The sequence below is a fragment of the Miniopterus schreibersii genome (assembly GCF_964146895.1).
Source record: "Miniopterus schreibersii genome assembly, chromosome: 12".
Taxonomy (NCBI): Eukaryota; Metazoa; Chordata; class Mammalia; order Chiroptera; family Miniopteridae; genus Miniopterus; species Miniopterus schreibersii.
Window position 1 is genome coordinate 4,219,977 of NC_138112.1, and position 16,114 is coordinate 4,236,090.

General features: G+C 40.3%; 1 protein-coding gene across 5 annotated transcripts in view; it reads right to left on the reverse strand.

The window, feature by feature from the left end:
- Positions 1 to 914: 914 nt before the first annotated feature.
- RNF214 (ring finger protein 214) overlaps positions 915 to 16,114 on the reverse strand; it is a 50,303-nt gene continuing 35,103 nt past the window's right edge. For all 5 annotated transcript variants that reach the window (XM_081153198.1, XM_081153200.1, XM_081153199.1 and 2 more), the window contains 9 exons: positions 4,904 to 5,000; positions 4,647 to 4,735; positions 3,967 to 4,057; positions 3,673 to 3,771; positions 3,102 to 3,478; positions 2,853 to 2,985; positions 2,546 to 2,650; positions 2,150 to 2,245; positions 915 to 1,305 (listed from right to left, as the gene is read on the reverse strand). In XM_081153198.1, coding sequence (XP_081009324.1) covers positions 1,240 to 1,305; positions 2,150 to 2,245; positions 2,546 to 2,650; positions 2,853 to 2,985; positions 3,102 to 3,478; positions 3,673 to 3,771; positions 3,967 to 4,057; positions 4,647 to 4,735; positions 4,904 to 5,000 — 1,153 coding nt within the window. In that variant the 3' untranslated portion in view covers positions 915 to 1,239. The remainder of the gene's footprint in view (positions 1,306 to 2,149; positions 2,246 to 2,545; positions 2,651 to 2,852; positions 2,986 to 3,101; positions 3,479 to 3,672; positions 3,772 to 3,966; positions 4,058 to 4,646; positions 4,736 to 4,903; positions 5,001 to 16,114) is intronic.

A 16,114-nucleotide genomic window follows, 5' to 3' on the forward strand; every position in this document is an offset into this window, starting at 1 on the left:
TACTGGATCCATTTCTGGTAAGAGTAAAGATAAAAGGATAGAGAAAGATTCAAAGCTCCAATTGAGTCACAGCTTCTGGGTACAAACGAGAAGTGCTCAAGGGCAGAGGTGGAAAATGATCTAGTTCCAAATGGCTACCCATGGAACACAGGACTTCTAACCATCAAACCCAATCTCCCTTTACAACACCTGGGTCTTCATCTTTCCCAGGGCAGGAAACATGTCCCCTATAGCTTTCTTGCTTCAAAAAAAATCCCCAGCATCCCAAGATCATTCTGAAAATAATTTTGCACAGACACCCCTCCTCACCCCAGTGCCTGCCTGGAGCTCATCCAAGGTCGCCGAAAAACTTGGTTGTGAACCAACTGCCTTAACCTTCAGGGGGAGGGAGTTAGCCAGACTGGGAGACCAGAAGTGAAGGGGAAGAGGTAAGGCCTTTATAAGGTTGGCCGAGTCAGTGGTAGCAAGGGATACTTTGCCAGAAAAGACCGTTAGGTTGTGCTAATTTCTGAAGAGACGACTATCTAGGAAGTAGGTAAACAGAAGTTTGTGAGGGAGTGGGGGAACTGGACCTGGTTATGGTGTTATTGTTGGACTGTGAATTTTGCTGTTGTAAAACAGAGTATTCTGTAAACCTAAAGCCTATGTACAAAAAATGAGCATTAACACAGTAAAATACTCAACGAAAAGTCAAACTATTAGGGTTACATTTTTTTTTCCTCAATCAGTCTCATTTTATCCATTTGGAGAGAGTTGCTAGAACAACACTGAGGCTTCCAGAGGCTTCCAGTAAGCAAGGCATCTGGTCGGACAGCAGGTGAGCACCAGGGGTCAAATCTGCATACATGAGCCTTAAGAAAATGGACTAGTGGTTGAGCCAAATTAAAGCAGGATAGCCTTAGAGCAACAGCAGCTTCCTAATGGTTTTTATATTGTATTTGAAAACAGCCTTAGGCAGGAATATCATAATTTCAAGGCCAAACTAAATATCATCTTAGCTACAATCTGCATCCCCCTAAAGGAATTGCAAGCTGAAGGGGACAAACCATTTCTGCATAATATACATACCTTCATTTACGAACATTTGAATACAGACTTTCTATACACACGTTACCTATATAATAAAAATGTACATGGCATGAGTATACGTCACTGTATAAATATAGAGTTTTAGAAATCTTGAACCCGCTCTTCCTGTTCACATCAGTTTCTCCTCTTCTTATGCCCCAATCAGGTCCATCATTTAAGAGTTGGACAAAAGGGACAAGTGTCATTTGTGTTGGTCTGGGCCCAGAATTTGATACACTGGAAAAAAAGAAAGACATACCTCAGGTTTACCTGGAAAGATGGAGGGAAGGAGGAGAGGGAGTGCTATTAAGGTTCAATGGGTCTAAGGAATATTTACTAAGTCACCCCCAAGAGAATCTTCAGACTAGTGGACCTGTTCCTTATAGAGTGCACATTAACAATCCACTAGTAACAGTGTGAAGCTGCTTTCTGTTGAATAGCTAGGCTTGCTCCCTCTTATGATCCATTTAGGCTTAAATGAGCTTCCGTCTCCTAATACGCATCACCCTAAAATTTTATTCATGATTTTCCCTTACCAAGAATTTAGATGTAAATTCAGTTTCTACCTCTTGTTAAAACAAAATGAACAAAATAAAATAGTGAAAAAGGAATCATCCCTGCTGCCAAGAGACTTAATTCTGCTGGTAATGAGTAATGGAAATAGTCTGTCCGTTTGGAAAGATAATCTCTAATAGGCAGGTCTTCAGGCTTCAATTCTGTTACTGGAGTTACTAATCTCATAGCCAGGTTCTCTATGCCATTCCTCTCATCTAAGCAAAGTCTCTTGATGATGCTATATTTGGAAACAGTTAGATACATATATCTTATGGTCAATTTCTGAAGAAAGTGACCTGTGTTCTGTATGAACTGCTTTTCAAGTCCCATAAAGGAAAGAGGGTAGAAGGAAGCTAGGGGATCCTAGCTGCAGTATTCTGAATTCTGCTGATGTTTTAGCCACAACGTACTAAAAACTTTATGTTTACACATTAATGATGAGCATCAACACTAAAATGTGCAAGAGAAATTATCTCAGTCGTCAGGATATAAAGAGTGGGAAATGGGGAAGGAATGTAGCACCCACCTCCTTATGCAACACATGGGTACATGCCATTGGGTGCAGCTCGCTGGGCTGGACGAGTTTCTGGCACATGAGACACAGCTTACAGGTGGCTGGAGCCTGCAGAACAGAGGAGGGATGGCCAGAAGAGTAAGACAATAAGAAACCTCTGGGTCTCCTTGCCTTTTATCCCATGATTCTACCTACTGTTTCATGCAATAAAAAGATTTTACACCAGAAGAAATAAAAGTTCAAATAGTTTCTTGCCAAAAGTACTTACATCTTCCCATTTGGGGCTGCCAACAACTCAGCTGATGAAATAATGGTTTCTTCCTACACTCCATCTGTAAACCCGCTCCCTCCTTACTGACATCGCTCCCCCACCTTCACAGCCTCGTTTTCAAAGAAAATGAATCTTACATGTGAAGACCTCCCAGGATATGAAACTTGTGCAGAAGGCAAGAACATTGGGGTACTGATTTGGGCCAACGGAGCAGGGAACAAGGCCCGGATCCGACCAAGTGGCTGTGGGCAGAAACATTGTGAGAGTAAGGAAGGAGTCCGAGTAACAGAGCATGTAACAAAAGAAATCACTGAGATCCCAGGCCAGCAAAGGAAGCAGACAAGGTACGCTCACTGCAGGCTGCTTCCCTTCCCGTTTTTCTGAAAACTGCCTCTTCCCCAATATCTCAGCAGGTCTGAGCTCCCCCCAAGTACCTTGTCCTACCTGAGTACTTGCTGCCACTCGCTCATGCTCTGCCAGTCGTGCAGCTACCAACTGGATCAGTTCCTCCATGGTCAGGCCTGCCATGGTGGTACGTGCCGTCTTGATTTGCTGAAGAATGTTGGTCATCTGGGCCCTAGAAAAGGAGAGATATTTTAGGTTACACTCATAAGAAATATCCATAAAATCTTTCCTATAGCCCCTAAATTTCTCTTGACAATTTTTTTTTTATTAGTCCTTAAAGATGCTTACTTATTGCATTGTGGGAACCGAGCCAGCAACTTTTCCAGGATCTTCTCCAGTTTGTCTACTGGTTGGGGCCGGGGAGTTTCAGTAGAAGCCTTAACACCGCCCAAGCCTGGGGGAGGCGGGATGGAGGCGGCAGGGGGCATGTGTGGACCATGGGAGCCAACAAGGGAACCCAAGCCAGGGCTATTTCTCCCATGGGAGCCAGGAAGGGGTGGGGAAGGTTGGTTGGGCTGGGAAAGGGCAGGGTTCAGGATTGGGAAAGACAAGGAACGGGGGTCTGCACTGGGCATAACCATGGGCATTGTGACCTGCCCAATGGAGAAGGGCATCCGAGGAACCAGAGAGGGACTGGGCTGAAACACCTGAAGCATGAAGTCTGTCTGTAAAGGGGAAGAGGTGGAAGACAGAAGAGAAAAGAAGAAACCAATGAGCAACCCTTACAGCAAATAAAACCATTAATAACCAATAATAACCAATAATAATATAACAATAAAATCAGCATCTTCTTCAAAAGAACAAGTGAAAGACTGGTTCTGTTACAGAAAGGCTGACTCCCCAAAACCAGCATTCCTACCTCCGATGGGGGTGGAGGCAAGGTGGGGGTAGGGATCTGAGGAAGGCTGCTCAGCTTGGCACCGTTCCTCACGAGCTGGATGTGACTGTTAAACTGGTCCTAGGAGAGAGTGAAAGGAAAGGACGATCCTTTACTGCCGAGCTGAGGGAGCCTCCCAGAAAGACAGCACCCACCATCCAATATGAAGAAAACAGAGGGGTAGAATGGCTCTAAAGGGCAATGCCAAAGGTCCCTGCCTATCACCAGTGTTCAAGCAGGTCACCTCAGAATCAGTGACCCCATTACTACACTTACCCGAACATTCTTTTTCATCATCCGAACTCCACTTAGTCTTGTCTCCCACTCCTGTTTGGAACGAACTGTGTCTAGTGTTGGGGGAGTTGACCTTTCAAAAAACCAACAGGAATTTACAGAATTAAAGAAAACCTAACTCCCAATGCTCTGAGATAGCATCACAGTACTGGCTAATGGACCTGGAGAGAAGAGGTCAAATCAGATGCAAGAGAAAGGCCAAAGAGCTAGGTCGTCTGCCTCACTTTAACTCCAGCATCTTTTAAGCCAAGTATCAGAGAAAGAGAACCCACTACTGAGACAGGGGTCTCATCTGCCTAAAAATACCACAGGGGTCCTCCAGATTCCACGGCAAGAAAAGGAGAAATGACTGCATAAGAAACAAATCTCCAAACATATTTGTTATGCTTTGACAGCATGAAAGATGCTGTTTATACAATTGGAAATAATACAATAGAAAATACAAAACTATAACAGTGCCGAAAGGAAGAGTTAGAGAATGAGGAAGTTAGAACATGGAAAGAGAAATCACGAAAAATTACTATTGCACAGGCAGAGGTGACCTTGAAATTCCTGTGATGATAAAGTAAGTGCCAGACTAGGTGGCTTAGGGTTTAAAAAAAAAAAACAACCACCCACAAAACTGCAGGACCATTAAAAGTCTAGAATGGGACTACACCTACTTGAGGTAAGTAAGGTGCAACTCTGCCTCTTTTTCGGCTTCTTCCAGCTTCAATACCAGTAACTCTTTCCGACTCTCTAGTGATAAGATCTAAGAAAACCACACACACATAATTAATTTTACATATACAAAGCTTAGTTAAAACAAATGCTTAGTGGCTATATGGTACAATATGGCTTAGTGGTATAATACTATACCAAAAGGATACACCATCTGGAAGCCCAAAATCAAGGCCTTCAATGCAACAACTCTTCTCACCTCCGCCTTCCAGGCCCGTTCTGTCTCTTCCATAATGTTCTGATTTATTTCGCCATCCTGATTCTTGAGTCTATCCAATTCCATTTCCCACACCTCTCTGTAAGATAAGAAACCAAGAACAAGTCTAAGGGGAGAAAGACACCAAGGCAAAGTAAAACCCAAAATTGGTCTGCCAAGTATGTTACAGGAAGTCTTACTCTAAGTATTAGCTATAGATACAGAAAAATAATGTTTAAAGTAGTCTGTAATTGCATAAAGGCAAGTAAAGTTGGAAAGTAAAAATGTTCATATCTCCACCTGCTAAAACAAGGTTACCCAGAGCAGGAAAAGGAGTGTACTTGGAACCAAAACCCACTGAAGGCAGAATGTTCTTCTATGTTCAAGGAGGGCTCAGATCATTATGGCATTCCTCTTATTTCCAACTTATCTTTTGGGATGGGTACTGAAGAATGCAGGATGAAAAACCAGGGTCCATTTAATACTAATCTCTAATTCACTACTAAGCACAAAGTTAGTGGATTACTGATATTCCTACTCTCTTAGCTATAGCAAACATTCAAAAAGAAAAGAATCTTCTCTTCATACTCAGGACTTCTCATTCCCATGATTTCCTCCCTCCTGACACTCCCCACCCCAAGCACATCCCACTCTGCATTAGGGTGACAGCTGCCTGTTTGTTTAGTAGTGAGGGACTTCCCAAGATGGGGGACAGTCAAGCATCCTGCTCAGGACTAAAGATGCCAATAAAGGAACAGAGCCAGCAAAAGAAATTCCTTATATTACACTTGACTGTAGTAAGTGTTGTGGTTGAAAGCAACAGGATTACCCAAATCAGTGAAGAGAATAATATGGAAAAGTTTAAATTATTTTTAAAAAGTGAAAATAAGAAGAAAAGGTTGAAAAGAGTCACATCTTTAAAATGTTCCCAGTTTTCTTCAGGGAGAGAAACAATTCTGTTCCTTTTCTGTGCTTTTAGTAGCCTTACATATTCGAAAGGGAGCAATTCACTTAAACTGTTGCAGTCTCCTCTTTCACTTGACCCAGTCCTCCACACATTCCTGTTCTCTGTTTCAAAGACAAAGTATAGGGGTATGTGTGTGTGTTACACACATCTTCACTGATTCACTAACACGAGCCTGCTCCTCTACTGACAAGGTCTACTTAATGTAACAAAAATGACTAGGTTGGCATTTTCTTCCTCAATCCCCATGTGTTGTCCTCCTCAAATTAACTTCCTGCCAGAGGAAAAATTCCCCAATAGTTCTTTAGACAAAGGTTTACAGTAGATGTGTTTTACTGCTATAACACAAATTCCTCAAGGTAAAAAATATATGAGGCTCAGCTGCCGTGGCTCAGCGGTTCAGGGTCAATCCATAAACCAGGAGATCGCAGTTTGATTCCCTGTCAGGACACATGCCTGGGTTGCAGGCTCGATCCCCAGTAGGGGGCGTGCAGGAGGCAGCTGATCAATGACTCTCATATCACTGATTTTCTCTCTCTCCCTCTCCCTTCCTCTCTCTGAAATCAGTAACATATTTTAAAAAAATGTTAGTTACCAAATGGATGTTGGAACATCTTCCTTCAGAGAAACTTTATATAGTATACAATTGTTCCACCACTAGTGCTGATGGAAAATCAGGTGATTTTAATAGAGAGAAGCAGATGCTAAGTGTCTTGTGATATCCTCAGTGGTCAAAGAGAACGAGCTAAAAATTAAGATGTTGAATCCCAGCCCAAAATACTTCCTTTCAGAATACATTATTCCCTAGGCAAGGCACAAGGAAACAAAACAAACTGTTGGGTGAGTTAATATACAGGGATTGGCTGTCCTGGTAGATTATGAAATCCTTTTCTTTGAAACTGAAGCTAATACAAACCAATATGGAATGAATGAGGTCAGACATAAAGCAGAAAAAATTTATCCAGGGATGAACTGCAAATTTATTGTTCATGAGGCTAGAATTCTTCCTTGATTCAATTTCATTCAACATTTACAGAGCAGCCTAGTGAAAGGCATTCTGCTAAAATTTGGGGATATAAAACACACAGTCCCTGCCCCCAAGAAGCTCACAATTTAGTCGTTTTCTAGGTTAACAAAAGAAACAAGAAAATCTGGGGCAGAACAAATAGCATGTTCAAAGGCGAAAGAGTAAGAGAGCACCAAGCTAAGGAAGCGGGCATTGGATATACAAGTCTAACACTTGGTGGTGCAGTCAGGGTTTGGGATACAAATGACAGTGTCACTAGCATAGAGTTAGTAGTAGAAACTCTAGGTATAAAAGAAATAATCTAGAACAGCAGTTTGCAAAACATAGTTCACGGTCCCTAATGCCCTTTGAGGGCCTGGGCTATGAGGCAAAAACTAATTTCATAAGAACACTAAATTTATTTGCCTTTTCACTCTTGTTCTTTCGTGAGTCTACGAGACCACGTGATAAGAGATAGTATCACCACTTTGATGGCTAATGGAATATATGGGTCTGTGTTCTTATGTGTTATAGCATTTTCTAAGGGAGATTTAGGGTATAATTTAATCTCTCAAATTTTTGTTTCTCAATTTTTCTGTTGTACTCTTCCTAGCAATCTTAGTAATACTTGCTATAATCTCTATAATCTTATTATTGTCCAATAAATCTTTACTGTGAAATTTCTAAGTTCTTCACACATCTTGGTAGAAACAAGTACTTTTTGTTACTTTGCTTTGCAATATAATATTAAAAAAAATTTTTTGACCCTGGCTGGTGCACTCAGTTGGTTGAACATAGTCTCATGCACCAAAAGGTTGCTGGTTCCATTGCCAGTCAGGGCACATGTGGGGGTTGCAGGCTCAATCCCCAGTGAGGGACATGCAGGGGGCAGCTGAGAGATGTTTCTCTCTCATAGATGTTTCTCTCTCTCCATCTCCCTTCCTCTCTCTGAAATCAATAAAAACATATTTAAAAAAAATTTTTTTTAACTTTACTCAATTTTTAAGTTATATCTAAAATGTATTGTTTTATTTTAACATTTTCTAAAATAAAAGATTTGTAATTTTTCTCTTATATTTAAAAATGAATCACTGGCTCGAAAAGAAGTTTAGAAAACTCTCTTTTTCAACCCACAAATGCAATGTATCCATCTGAAGTTCTAAAAATAATGCAACTGGCCTGAAGTTATCTGACTCGTGGAAAGAAAGAATCTACTCCAAAGAAACTGGGCAAAATTATAAATAAGAAACCAAAATATGACAAAAGCCATCTTTCTCCTGAGTTTATGCTTAATAATTTACCTTACTGCATCTTTTTTTTTCTTTTTTTTTAAGAGTCTGTATTTTATTATTATTATTTTTTAATATATCTTTATTGATTTCAGAGAGAAGAAAGGAGAAGGAGAGAGAGAGATAGAAACATCAATGATGAGAGAGTCATTGATCAAGCCTGCAACCTGGGCATGTGCCCTGACCGGGAATCAAACCCTGATCGCCTGGATCGTAGGTCAACGCTCAACCGCTGAGCCACGCCTGCCCGGGGCTATCTTACTGCATCTTAAGCAACAGAATATTTTCTAATTATATTGTGCCAGTAAGTTACCATGACATTTTAAGACCAATTGTTCAGAATTTAAAGGGAAAGGAACTGAATATTTAAGACACAGATGTGATGACTTCTTTCTTTATTTATTTTTAATATATCTTTATTGATTTCAGAGAGAAGAAAGGAGAGGAAGAGAGAGAGATAGAAACATCAGTGATAAGAGAGTCATTGATCGGCTGCCTCCTGCACACCTCCAACTGGGGATCAAGGCCATAACCCGGGCATGTGCCCTGATTGGGAATTGAACCCTAGTTGCCTGGATCCTAGGTCGATGCTCAACTGCTGAGCCACGCCCAGCCGGGCGTGATGACTTCTTTAAAATTTTAAAAATTGTTAGAGCTTTTTAAACTAGAAGTGAAAAAGGCATGAAGTATCTCACCTGGTTAAGCTACTGTACTCATTAACTGGAGAAGCACAACCATGTACAGCTGGCATTGCTACATGCCTGCTGGATGAAGAGTCAGTAAAGTAAATCATGGCAGTGTTACCTTTCAATGATATAGGAATTCATTAAGGTAAAGATTTTGCTGCAGATTTGAAGAACTGAGTTAAGATTTCTTCTGTGGAATTTGTAATTTTGCTTTACAAATAAACAAATCTACAGATCTGACTAGACTTGCTATTTTGTTTATATTCATCTAGTGTTGGCACCAACTCATCACCAAAGATGATGTTGTGTGTAAATTCTTGGCCACAAACATAAGTGATGAGCATCCAAGTTGATGCTCCAAGTTGAGTAACTTTTTTGAATCTCATGGTTTATCCTAGAACCAATGTGTTGATACTTACAGTGCAGTTATAATATAAAAACTATAGTGGATAAAAACATTGGCACCAGCCCTGGCCAGTTTGGCTCAGTGGTTAGAGTGTCAGCCCGCGGACTGAAGGGTCCCCAGTCCGATTTCAGCCAAGGGCACATACCTTGGTTGCACGCTCAATCCCTGGCCCCAGTCGGGGTGCATGCCAAGAGGCAGCCAATCTATGTGTCTCTCTCACATTGATGTCTCTCTCTCCCCCTTCCACTTTCTCTGAAAAGCAATGGAAAAAATATCCTCAGGTGAGGACTTAAAAAAAAATATATATATATATATACACACACACACACACACACACACACGCATATATATATATACATTGGCACCATACAAAATCAAGGCAATGGCATAAAATTTTATTCTTTACTGCCATATACTTAAAGTTTTGGGGGGTGAGCATTAAAAACAATGTTTATTAAATCTCAATCCTTAAATAAATATCTTTTTAATTGTCTGATTTGATGAAATGCTGCATGCCAAAGTACAATGGTTATCTCAGAGAAAAATACTTGTGAGACCATCTGAGTTTGTGAGCTGAATCAATCTCTTTTTTCATGGAGATACCATTCTACGTTAAAGAACAACTGATAGACAAACTATGGATTTTAAACTTGAAAATTTGGCAGACATATTCTTGAAAATAAATGAACTCTTGTTATTTCAAAGAAAACAACTGACAGTATTGCCAACAATAAAATTCATGCTTTCAAGCAAAACTTAAAATTGTGAAAATCTTTACCAGCCATTGGGAGCTTGAAGGCTTCCCACTATTATAAAGACTACTCTGATGAGATCAATGGTGATATAATCAGCGATTTTCAACCGGGGTGCCACAAAAAATTTTAAAATATGTAATACCTGACTATTTAGTCAGGGGCACTGACCTCTTTTCCCTTAGACTGTCTAATAAAAAAATGACAATGGTGCCCAGCCGGGGGTGGCTCAGCGGTTGAGCATCGACCTAGAATCCAGGCGAGTGGGGTTCGATTCCGGTCAGGGCACATGCCCAGGTTGCAGGCTCGATCCCTAGTCGGGGGCCTGCAGGAGGCAGTCGACCAATGACTCTCTCATCATTGATGTTTCTCCCCCTCTCCCTTCCTCTCTCTGAAATCAATAAAGATATATATTAAAAAAAAAAAAAAATGACAATGGTTAACACAATAGCTGTCTGATGTTAATGAATCAAAATTATAACTATTTTTTGTCAGATCAGCAAAAAATATATTTTTTGGTGTGCTGCAGAATTTTAGTAATTAGTTTATGTGTGCCATGAGATGAAAAAGGTTGAAAAATCACTGATATAAATGAATGTGATTCTTCAAATATTATAAAATAAAATGTGTGAACACTCGAAAGATATGAATAACTCTGAACGAATCAATGTTTTCCAAATTATCAATGCACGGTGTTTCCAAATCAACACTGGGACCCACCAGTAACCCCAGGATTTTAGAAAGATGATCTTAAGCTGAAGACATTCAAGGTTCAACAAATGCAGGGGAAAAAAAAACAACAAAAAGCCTCTGGGAGCTTCCTTTATATGACTAAAAGCAGCAATTTCTGGGAAATAAGGCTATTATAAATTCCTCTTAGAACAGTTCTACTCTGAGGAGAAAATAAAAATAAAACTACACTAAATCCCTCCTCTAGCGATAAAGAAACATGTCCCAAATCAAAGAACAGGACAAAACTCTAGAAAAAGAACTAAACAAAATGGAGATAAGCAATCTACCAGATGCAGACTTCAAAACCGTAATTATAAGGATGTTCAATGGTCTCAGTGAGAACTTCAACAAAGAGAAAACATAAAAATGAATAGAAAACATCAAAAATAACCATACAGAAATGAAGAATACAATAATTGAAATGAAGAATACATAAGAGGGAAACAACAGATTATATAAAGCAGAGGATCAAATCAGGAATTTGGAAGATAACATAGCAGAAAACACCCCATCAGAGGGAGAACAGTAAAAAGAACAAATAAATAAATCCTAAAAAAGAGGATAGTTTAAGGGGACTCTGGGACAAACATTCGCATCATGGTGGTACCAGAAAAAGAAGACAGAAAGAAGAAATTGAAAACCTATTTGAAAAAAATGACAGAAAACTTCCCTAAGCAAAGGAAATTGACATACAGACCCAGGAAGAGCACAGAGTCCCAAACAAGATGAACCCAAAGAAGCCCACAGCCACACACATTACAATTAAAATGCAAAAGGTTAAAGACAAAGAGAGAAGCTTGAAAGCAGCGAGAGAAAAGCAGTTAGTTACCTACAAGGGAGCTCCCATAAGACTGTCGGCTGATTTCTCAAAACAAACATTTCAGGCCAGAAGGGAGTGGCAAGAAATATTCAATGTGATGAAAAGCAAGGACCTACAACCAAGATTACTTTACCCAGCAAAGCTATCATTTAGAATCAAAGGGCAGGTAAAATGCTTCCCAGACAAGAAAAAGCTAAAAGAGTTCATATCACAAAAACAGTACTACAGAAATATTAAAGGAAGGAGGAGAAGGAGGAAGAGAAGGAAGAATCATCAAAAATGTGAATAATAAAATGGCAAAAAATACATATCTATCAACAATTACTTTGAATGCATATGCATTAAATACTCCAATGAAAAGACACAAGGAGGCTGAATAATTAAGAAAACAAGACCCATACAGACGCTGCCTATAAGATGCCCTGGCCGGAAGTGGCTCAGTGGTTGAACATTGATGTAGGATCCAGGAGATCATGGTTCGATTCCTGGTCAGAGCACCTGCCTGGGTTGTGGGCTCCATCCCCTGTCGGGGGCATGCAGGAGGCAGCCGACCAATGACAACTCGCTCATCATTGATGTTTCTATCTCTCTCTCTCCCTCTCCCTTCCTCTCTCTGAAATCAATAAAGATATATATTTTTAAAAGTAAAGGAACGTAAAAATATATTTCATGAAAAATGGAAACAAAGGAAAAGCGGGAGTAGCAATATTTATATCAGACAAAACAGACTTTAAGATAAAGGCTATAACAAGAGACAAAGAAGGACCCAGCTATTTCACTTCTGGGTATTTATCTGAAGAAACTCAAAACACTAATTTGATGAGACATATGCATCCCTATATTCATTGCAACATTATTTACAACAGCCAAGATACTGACACAAACTAAGTGTCCATCAATAGATGAACAGATAAAGAAGTGGTGCATATATACAATGGAATATGACTCAGCCAGAAAAAAGAAAGAAATCTTGTCATCTACAACAACATGGATGGATCGTGCTGAATAAGTCAGACACAGAAAAACAAATGCTAGATGATTTCACTTATATGTGGAATTAAAAAACAAAATTAACAGAAACAGACTCATACAGAAAATATTCTGACGGTTGCCAGGTGGAAGGGGGGTTAGAGGGATAGATGAAAAGGGTGAAGGAATTAAAAAGTACAAATTGGTAGTTACAAAATAATCATGGGGATGTAAAGTACAGCAGAGGGAATACAGTCAGAAATATTGTAATAACTATATATGATGTCAGATGGGTACTAGATTTACTGGGGTAATCACTTCATAAGTTATATAAATGTCTGATCAGTGACTCTACACCTGAAACTAATATAACATTATATGTTACCTGTAATTGAAAAATTAAAAATTACTTTTTAAAAATTAGGAAAAAAGATGCAGTATATATGTTTATACATATATTTATATAACTTCTCAGACTTAAAAGAAATGAAATATTGCCATTTGTGACAACATGGATGGATCTTGAGTACTCTGGTAGGTTATGTAAGGCAGATGGAAAACGACAAAAATTAGCCCTGGCAGGCGTGGCCCAGTGGTTAAAGAGTTGGCCTGTGCAACAATGGGTCTTGGGTTTGATTCCCAGTCCAGGGCACGTACCTGGGTTTCAGGTTCAATCCCAAGCCCCAGCTGGGGCTTGTGTGAGAAGCAACAAATTGATGTGTCTCTCTCACATCGACATTTCTCTCTTCCCTCCCCACTCCTGCCCTCCCTTCTACACTCTCTAAAATAGTGAATGAAAAAAATATCCTCAGGTAAGGATTAACAAAAACAAAAAAGGACAAAAACTGTATGATTTTACTCATAGCTGGAATATAAAAGAAAAGGTAACTAACAAAACAAAAACAAACTCTTAGACACAGACAAGAGAATGGTGTTTATCAGAGAAGAACAAAGACAGGGGAGGAGAGGTAAAGCAGGTAAATGGCATCAAATATATGGTGACCAAAGCAGCACAGACTTTGGTTGTTGAACACGCAATACAGTAGTATACAGGTATCATATTATAAAGTTCTACACCTGAAATTCATGTTATTAACCAATGTTACTCCAATAAATTTAGTAAAAAGATACCCTTTACATTAGCAACCCCCCAAAATTAAATACTTAGGTATAAATCTAAGGTACAAAATGTGTAGGAAGAAAACTATAAAACTCTTACAAACTAAATAAATGTAGAGATATTCCATGTTCATGGATAGAAAAAGTCAATAATGTGAAGATGTCAGTTCTTCCCAACTTGTCTTAAGGATACAATGCAATCCCAATCAAAATCTCACCAAGTTATTTTATGGGTATCAACAAACTGATTCTAAAATGAATATGGAGAGGCAAAGGCCTATTCAGTATTGTGATGAATAGCCATTACAATATTGAAGGGGAAAAAAACTGGAGGACTGATGCTACCTGACTTCAACACGTGCTGTAGAACTAATCAAGAGCGTGATACTGTCCAAAAAATAAATAAATCAATGAAACAGAAGAGAGAGCCTAGAAATACAACTGCACAAATATAGTCACCTGATCTTTGATAAAGGGGCAAAAGTAATATGATGGAGAAAAGATAGTGTCTTCAACAAATTGTGCTGAAACTACATCTATATGTAAAAAAAACAAAATCTAAACACAGACCTTACACCTTTCACAAAAATTAACTCATAGATATAAAGGAAAATGTAGAACTAAAACTCCTAGAGGATAATACAGAAGAAAATCTAGTTTAATTTGGGTATAATGATGCTTTTTTAGTTACAAAAACCAAAGACACAATTCATGAAAGAAACAACTGATAAGCTAGGCTTCATTAAAATTAATAACTTCTGGGTTTTCAAGATATGGTGGAGTAGGTGGGTCTTTCTTACACCTCCCAAGGAAAACCAAACTGGAAACAGCTAAATTTGGGAAAATTCACCCTGAATTACCAACTGATGACTAGCTGAAGAGAATTTTTTTTTTTAATCCTGACCCAAGGACATGTTTAGAGAAAGGAAGGGAGATAGAGCGGGAGAGAGAGAAACAATGGATGTGAAAGAGAAACATCGATTGATTGCCTTCTATATGTGTCCTGACCAGGAATCAAACCCACAACCCAGGTATGTGCACTGACGAAGAATCGAACCAGCAACCTTTTGTTGCACAGGGTGACAACCACCTGAGCCACTCTGGCAGGGCTGAAGATGAGACTTTTAAACACGGAAGGGCAGAAACCACCTAGTGATTAGAAGGAAGGGTGGGTTTGCGAGAAGTGTTGACCTCACTCCCACAGGGTAGCAGGCCATGGTTGCAGAGGGATATCTCACCTGCAGTGGGCAGGGGAGTTCCCCGAGAGTAGTGAGGCCTGAACCACAGGCTGGTATCCCCAGCCTGGAGTGCCAGAGCCAAGACAGATGCCCATGCAGCATCCAGAAATGAAAGGTGACAGGGCTTCTATCTGCCTGGGAGACGGAGCCTGCCAAAGACAATGCCATTTTTAAAGAGCCAGAGCAGAGGATTTTTGTTTGCAGCCAATCGCCATGGGCCTCAGCAGAGGGAGGTAGGTCTAGACTGGAGTTGCCTGAGGAGAGTATGGGTGGGAGGCATTGGGGAGAGGCATGGAAGAGTGGACACCAGAATCCCTGCACTTAGTCATCACCCCCACACATACCCATTCCCATAAAGCAGCAGCCATTTTCCTGAGAGGTGCAAGACCCTCCCAAGAGCAGCCTGGAGAAAGGCAAACACCAACTCTCTGGGATACAGCTTGCCCCACCCTACATCTTGATCCCTGCTGAAGAGGCAGGAGCAGGGGCCAGAGTTACAGAGCTGGGCATACTCAGGGGGCGTTAGTGATTGGTTTTGGGGTTGGACAATTCCCCCATTTTCCTGGGAACCTGACTAGTGCTTCCACCTCATGGGAGAGCTTTCAGAAGACCCAACCGGCCTCCCTACAAGGGGCTCCACACTGCTGAGGTCAGGAAAATATTCCAGGACAGACTCAGATGTGTGGCTCTGAGTGGGGGAACACAACCACCATCTTCCCTGAAGTCTGAATGGCACCTCCCCTCAGTGGATATACAGAGACAGAGGTCCCATCATCCTGATTCCATCAAAAGTACTTTCATAAACAGCCTTTTCAGTGACTAAGTCTGAAAGCCAGCTAGCACGCAGAGTTGGGCAGAGGTAGATCCTGAGGTACCTTGAGATGTTTGATGACACACCCCTGGGCACTGGGCTGCTAAAAAGCAGGCCTTGGAGTACAGGTTTAGTCCCTCCCATGTGCAGCCAAGCCCAGAAGAGGTAGCCTAAAGCTGTGGATTGTTTGAGCTTTGAACAGGTTGTAGAGAACAAAATATGGACAGCTTCTGACAATGTCTAGCACAAAAGTACCTCATGGAAGGGACAGAAAAGTCACACAAAATAGCATCAGACAACATAAGATCATGATCCAAAGGGAGATCCCAAAAGGCACTAAACTCTGCCAAGACGAACTCCACTTTGATCTTTTTGATGCTTTATTTTTTCTTTTATTGCATTACTATATTTTTTCTCCTTTT